General features: G+C 42.9%; 1 protein-coding gene across 1 annotated transcript in view; it reads left to right on the top strand.

Annotated features, from left to right (window-relative positions):
• Nucleotides 1-741: 741 nt before the first annotated feature.
• The window catches only part of bmp16 (bone morphogenetic protein 16), a 7,656-nt gene continuing 865 nt past the window's right edge, over nt 742-7,532 (top strand). Inside the window, exons 1-3 of the mRNA XM_085243494.1 lie at nt 742-1,250; nt 6,034-6,395; nt 7,272-7,532. The exon at nt 7,272-7,532 is cut by the window's right edge and continues 865 nt beyond it. Of these exons, the coding sequence (XP_085099620.1) occupies nt 6,041-6,395; nt 7,272-7,532 (616 nt within the window). The 5' untranslated portion in view covers nt 742-1,250; nt 6,034-6,040. The remainder of the gene's footprint in view (nt 1,251-6,033; nt 6,396-7,271) is intronic.

Genomic DNA, 7,532 nt, shown 5'->3' with positions numbered 1-7,532 from the left:
AATGCACCTTGCGTAGTGTAGAAGTGCAGCCTCTTTCTTTTTCTTTTTTTCCCCTCAATGTTTACTTTCATCCAATCACGGCACTCAGCTCTGGTGACTTCATGAAAGCTCTTATGAGTCATCCATTCATAGCTTTTTGTCTTGTACCCGAATCCGTTCGCTCTCATTCAGAGTAATGAGGCCTCGTATTTATAATGATGGAGAGACTGTCTGCGAGCATGTTGGTGGAAAAATTAAAATGTTGCCAACGAAACGCCGCAGGTGAGTTTGGTAAAGGAGGAAAACAGTTAGTCTGCATGTGTGTGCTGACTTTAAAGTCCCTCTTGAACATGTTTCATTTATTTATTTGTGTGTGTTTTGTGCATTTAAATGTGTATGTTTCTTTTGATGTTATTTACTGTGATGGCGTGCACATTATCATATCTCTAAGTTTTCATGCTCATGTGTTTGTGTGTGTATGGGTGTGTATGTGTGTACGTGTTTCTGTGTGTGTATGAGAGAGAGAGATAACAGCCTGTAAATGTACTAGGGCCGATCTTAGTGACATCACTATTTGAGAGAATCTGAGTGGTCAGGAAAGTCATTTAGAGTTAAATTGGGTTTACCAGCTGGACACTAGAAGGAAAAAGTGTGTGTGCGTGTGTGAGAGAGAGACAGAGAGAGAGAGAGTGTGTGTGTAGGTGTATGTATGTGAGCAAGAAAAGAGAGAGAGGGAAGGGGGAGGAGATACAAAAGGGAGGAACAGAGTGGAGAGGAAAGCAGAGAGACATAGTAAGGTTTAGGAACAAGAAGGAGTTGTTGCCTGTGATACAGTACAGACAGACAGACAGACAGACATTTTCCTCTTGCAACTTCTAGCAGCGGTACCAGTCTGTCTTAAACAACTAAGGGTGGAAGTGTAGGCGACAGAGAAAAGGGAGTTGCCTACTAGCAGAGGTCAGGCAGGCAGAGGGGAAGCTAGTGGATGTTTTTTAAGAGTTTGCTTATCTGACACTGACAACAGGATGAGGAGCTGAGCGAGGGAGTAGACAGGGAGAGAAGCATGGAGCAAGCAACTTTACCTACAGTACATTTGCATAAGAGACATAGGAAAGACATGCACTGGCTTCTCTGAGAGAGGTAAAGAGACAGAGGTAAACAGTCCACTTTCTCCATTCTGTCCAAAGGAGCGGGAGTGAGAGCCGAGGGATCGTAACACTGGAGCTCAAGGATAAACCATGGACTCTGCATACATCCCACTACACCTGGACGTGAGTACTACATCCCTGTCCCTCTGTCTCTGTCTCTCACACACACATGCATAGATCTGTCTGTCAAACCACAGGCCACAGGAACTGCACTGCTGAAACCATTAGTCTCCGCTGGGAAAAGCACACTCGTGTATATGAATACACTGCTGGCCCACTGTATTGCTCAATCTACCTCTTGTCAGGTAAGCAACTTGTCTGAGAATAATGTGCCCATTATGGGTTCAAAGAGCATGACGTAACTCGCCAACGCTGTGCAACATGCGAAGTATGAATTGGCCCTCAGTGTTATTGCTCAGCAGCTTTAATGTGAAAAGCAGAGGTGTGTTTTTGTTCTGTATTTCACATCGGTTTAGCTGTCAGACGCACAACGAGGGCAGTCTCTGAGCTTTCAGCAGTCATGGGTTAGATATGTCAGTATTTCCACTGATGCTGTTACAGTGTTGTGCCTCAGTAGGGCCTCCTGTTAACCACAATGCACTTGTGAGATCTCTGTGCAGCATCCCGGGCTGAGGAACAGAGGATGAAAGAGACAAGCTGTGAATACATGCTGAACTACTGATGCTCTGTTCTACCTCACAATTGAGACTTAAGCCAAAAAAAACAGTGCACGTAGGCATGTGCATGTAGATGTGACCAGCCAGAAAAAGCAATTTACAGTTAAGCTGTGGAAACAGTGTGTTTTCGAGCTAACTCTAAATCTATATCAAAGTTGTCTCACATTTTTACAACCCTTCACTGTTACATATATTGGCAAGTTTTTTCCGTGTTAGGTTCACTCTGCCTGGCTGTTAGCCTGTGTTTAAGCTCTGTGGTGCTCTGTGCTCGGACACATTTGTATCCAAGTGCGTGTATGTTCTGTATGTGTAGAGCAGAAATGGACGCCTGGGTCATTAACCAACTAATCAGTCCAGCTGGGATGAATTAGAGTGCTGTTCTAATAGACTCCAATAAAACTCTACAGCAGCCTACCTGGAATATTGTTCTAATGATTTCATCTGTTACGCCTCAGAAAGTAGAGCCACAACTGCAACTGTTTTGGACATTTTTCACCCCACCCCCATTATGTATTAACTCCACAGCCCAGAGTAAACCATTAATGATGAGTTAAGTATGGGGAGTATGGTACAGGCTTAACCTCACATTTAATTATAGTGACTGTATGTTCACTTTATACATTTTAATGGGGGGGAAAAGTGTTAGCCAGTACAGATGTATCCTCAGAAGTGATCCCAGGTGTGTATATGCACACTGCACATCATATCTGGACCCATGAGGCTATCCGACATGGCACAGTTTCAAGAAAATGAGTTAGCTCAGAGCCTGAAAATGAACCCTGTGGCATGTACGCTGCACGTATCGTGTTCTGAAAGAATGGGACGGCAGCATAGAAAAATGAGAGCTTGGAAGGGGGGGAGAGAAATCAGGGAGAGTGAGAGGAGGAATTTAGGAAAAGAAACACGGGAAGAACAACAGGAAGGGAAAGTTGAGGGACCAGGCGTAACATGAAGACAGCGGTAGTGGATAAATCAGCCGGCTGTGGTGACACTCCGGCCCCCTGGCCCGGCAACAGTCTGCCGCACTCTTCCGCAAAAACACCATTCATTTTAAGACCTAGGAAAAAAAGAGCGGAACTAATGGGGGAGATGGAGTGGGAGAAAGTCCATAGGAAAATGGGAAGGTGATGCAGAAAAGCATGAAAAGTGACATTTTAACAGGGAAGAACAAAAGATGTAAGAGAATAAAGGAAAAAAAAGATGGTTTGAAGGGGACATGAGGGACTGTGCTTAAAGAAAAGTAAAACAGGGTTATATACGGTGGTGTATGACAACAAAAGGACAAAGTTCAAGGAATGCAAGGAGGAAGGAGGAAGGGGAAAGGGAGCAGAGTTTGAAATAAACAGATAAAAAGAGGGGCAGAAAGAGAAACGGATGTCAGAGGTCAGAGGTTTTAATCAGTGAGTTCAGAAAGACGCGGGGCAGACCAGCAGCCACACTCGTCCGCCGCATGCCAGGGTCACTCAGCTGTCTGCTCATGAGGTCAGGTCACATATAATAAGTCTCATAGGCTGAGCACAGAGGGGAAAGACACACAAACACGGCTGTTGAACTCCATACCTTTCATTTCGCCTTATCCCTGACCCCCTTCATTATACGGCTCTCCTCATTTATCCTTCCAGAACATTTCATTGTTTAAGCCAGAGGAAAGGTATAAACAAGTCAGAGATAAAATAAGGAACTGGGGAATGTAATCATAAAAATGTCAGTTTTTCTAGCCAACTTGAATGAGCTGACATCTGGGTGCCACCCACTCAGATGCACAGAACACATAAAACATCTAAATTAAGTCTGGATGCTCTTTGCCTTCCCTTGAAAGTGGATTGAACCATTCATAAGGCAGACACCCAGGGAGGAAACAAAGAGCCTGAAAAGCAGTGTAGGACACTGTTTCCAAACTTCTTTCTCTGTTTTTGCCCCTGTTCCTCTTCCTCGCTGCAGCTGTGACACACCCTTCTGTGTGACAACCTAACCTTTGTACCTCAGGGTGGTTTTGTAGGTGAGGAAAGTACAGGAGAGATGTGGTGTTGTTGTCCTTAATCTGCTTTACAAGCCTCCACAATATATGGGAGAGGTTGTCCGGCAGTTCCTAATCTGTAATTGTCCTCTGCTGCGTTGCCTCAGGTGAAACAGCACTGGGTGTGGTGTTTAATGGCCAGCTAGCAACAATCCCACGCTAGAGGTGGCTTATTTTCCCAGGCTTGCCCTTTGAGCCACGTACCACACACAGTACACATACCCACAGTCACATATACATAAAAAATACACACCTTCACACCTGTGACCTCCTTTTAACCTTTTTTCTGACAGCGTGGTAAGATTAGCTGTCATTACAGCGTCATTATGTGTTTACTCAGTCATAAACTCCTCTGTTATCTCGCTGTAGAGGCCCTAATCGATTCTCTGTCCCTTACAGGCGAGAGATAAAGAGATAGAAGCGAGAATGAGCGAGAGATAGGTGAGCACTTGGACGAGAAAAAAGATAAAGCCAAACTTAAAGTCCTGCAAAAGACATAAATTTAGATGCAGATGGGGTTTATTGTTCTGTTCTTCTTTACTGTGCAGCAGTTCATCTGATTTGCAGTGCAGATTTTTCTTTTCTGCCTGGTAAACAAGTTTTGCACCTTTGCACTGACCCTTTAACATCTCAGCTCCTTTTCAGGTCAAGCTAGCCATTACCTTGCTGCTTTGCAATTATTCACTCACTTATTAACACTCATACTACAGAGATGTAGGGTGTTGGCCGGGTCGCAGTAGTATTTGTGTGACCCCTGTCTGTGATCGCGTTCCAGCACTGAATGCCCTGCCAACACAATCAAGTGTAGCTAAAAGAGTGCTCTTGCAGCATCTGTGGGTTTCAAGTCAAATTAGTGACTGCGAATATAATCTTTTCACCCATTTGTATGTGCAGTAAGTGAGTGAAGCAGGCAGGAATATGGAAGAAATAGGGAGGTTACATGCAGCTGGGCTGTGCAGGTGCAAATGAATCTAACTGTGGATGACCCAACGTAGGGAATACAACGTGTGTGCTGAGCAGAGCATGCCAGTGCATGCACATCTAAACTCTAGGGAGATTACGGATGTCCCATTTCTTGTCTTTCTTTTCTTTTTGTTTTATTTGCAAAATAAAACAACACAATTGTAATTGTGTGGTGGATACCTCTGTGCATGACGGCAGCCTTGAATTCATGATTTAACTAATGCAGATTTGTTTTGATTGATTTGCAGTGGCATTACTAGTAATGCTGCCCCAAAGCTCATATTTTTCAAAACTGTGACATTAAAAGCTTTCATTTGTTTTGATCACATCACTGTAGAAGACATGAAGTCCAATTATTCAGCTGGCTTACAGTCAGTGAGCACTTATTGCGGCACTATTTTTTTTGTTTTTTGTAATTAAAATACCAGAATTTACCCTGACATCAGACTAAACTGAGCATTTAGGTCTGCTATTTGATGCCTGAGATACATCTTTAATCTTCCTATAATTAAGGGGTTAATTAAATTAGACCTCAAATAAAAAATATTTTTAAAAAGCTACTTAATTCTTGAATAAGTATTTTCTCAAGTCATTTGAAAAAAAAAAAAAGGAAGAAAAAAATCTGGCTACATGTCACTCTATCAGGTCTCTGTAAATACCAAACACATCACAGGCATCCACACACACACACAAACAGCACTACTAGAGTAGAGCACACACAAACATGCAGCATGATTAAATTACAGATCGAGACTGTTTAATTACTGCTGCTTAGGTGTCCTGTGAGATAAATGGATCTCTAGGGGAAGAAGCCTGCAATAAATTAACAAAGAAAAAACAAAGTAGCACTGTTTCTACAACCAGGAGTAGCAAGCAAACAACTTCTTATGGACATGTGAATGGTAAATTTCTTGAACATATGCCACATGAAGGCTGAAGACTGATGAGAAACTAGTGTGTCCAGGAAGGAGAAGACATAAGCATAATATACAGAGTCCAGAAGCATCTCTCTGGGGCTATCTCTTTTGCAGATTTCAAGCAATACTTTATATTGTGTCATTATGTCATATGATTTAAATTCTTATTTAAAACACACAGAAGGAAGGACAGAGTGGTGCATGACCTGAAGTCGCAATTTTTTTTCTTTGATGTTTAGGTTACTTTGTATGCGTTCCTTTCTTCTTCCACTTCCTCTTCCTGTTCTGTTCTCTACCTTATTACCTCTCCTCACCTGCGCATCTCCCTCCAGGTCCACCATGTTCCCTCCTAACCTCCTGCTCCTCATGGTCCTGCTGCTACCTCATGCCTCGTCTGGTCGCCAGGGTGGAGACACCAGCGAGATCGATCATGGCAGGGTGCACCCCACACCTTCCGCTTTGTCACCGTCACTCCGGGATCCCGGTCTGGCTCAGACCATCCAGAGTCTCCTTTTGAGCCGACTGGGGCTGCAGTCTCAGCCTGACCCAAGGCCTGGAGTGCCAGTGCCACGGTACCTCGTGGATCTTTACCACTTCCACCAGCAGCAGTACCATCTAGTAGAGGACCCTTCATTTAATTTCCCCAGTCAGCACATCCAGGAGGCCAACACTATACGCAGCTTCCACCACAATGGTAAGCTTACTTACACAATTAGATGGCACGTAGTCAGGTGATTCCTCTTGATGTCAAACTAGATTCATGATATATGAATTATCTGTTTGAGCTGATTCTAGCTTTGAACCTTTATGGCAGTAACACACCTTTGCAAGTCTTTGTATGTCAGTTTTGAACAGTCAAAATAAGATACTACACTATCAAACGAGATAAGTGTAGTAAGTTTTTTTCAAAACATGTATGAGATCAGATTTAGACTAAGATAAAATATAGACTCGGGACTCTTCTCATCATAGTTGGATTAACCTGTTCACCAGGTAAACATTTGCTTTTGGGCCTATCCTGGCCATCATATTTGCCTCCCAGTTGCCCTTATTTCAGCACAAACAAGCTAGAATAAATGCAGACCTGCGATAATGGTTCATTATCAGTGAACCATCAGTGAGTTAACACTGCATATTCCTGTCAGACATGTTTGCTCCAAACTAAGAAAATGACAAAGGAGGAGCACACACAGTCATTTAATCTAATCTGAAGGCTCAGGTAATCCTGTAGCACCACTGAAGGAATTCCCAACTTTTGCCAGTACAATTATTTGATAATACAGAGGATGACATTAGTTAATGTTGCATTTTTGTGAGGAAAATCCATAAAGGAACTAACCCACGTGCTGTAACTATAAGGCTTTTAGTGTTATAGGTTAATGTATAATGTAAATTTCTTTTAAAAAAATCTATCTGATATAGATTTCATTTTTTTAAAATTAAGTTTCTTTAAAAAAACAACAATGTTAAATTATTTGCTGACTACGCTATATAGTCTGACAATTTTCCTGCTATTGCTTAAATAAAGTCTTACTAAAGTGTTATATTGCTTTGTCACTCTTCCACTTAGAGCCCCTTGGAAACAGTCTTGGTGCAGAGGATCATACCAGAGTGCACATTTCCTTCAATATCTCTTCCATCCCTCAAGATGAGAGTGTGCTCTCTGCTGAGCTCCGCCTCCGTCACAGTGACGAAGCAGCTCTGGGTCCTGGACCCCACAGACTAAACCTATACCTCACTGAGCACCATGAGGACCCTGAGCCCACTCTGCTGGAAACAAGGTTACTCACCAATGGCCTCCGTAGTTATAAAACAAGTGGTTTCTGGGAGG

Source organism: Mchenga conophoros, linkage group LG14, assembly GCF_057382185.1.
Source record: "Mchenga conophoros isolate Kocher_MC1m ecotype Shallow Benthic linkage group LG14, M_conophoros_male_GT1.1, whole genome shotgun sequence".
Classification (NCBI taxonomy): Eukaryota; Metazoa; Chordata; class Actinopteri; order Cichliformes; family Cichlidae; genus Mchenga; species Mchenga conophoros.
This window is presented reverse-complemented; position numbering and strand designations above follow the sequence as displayed.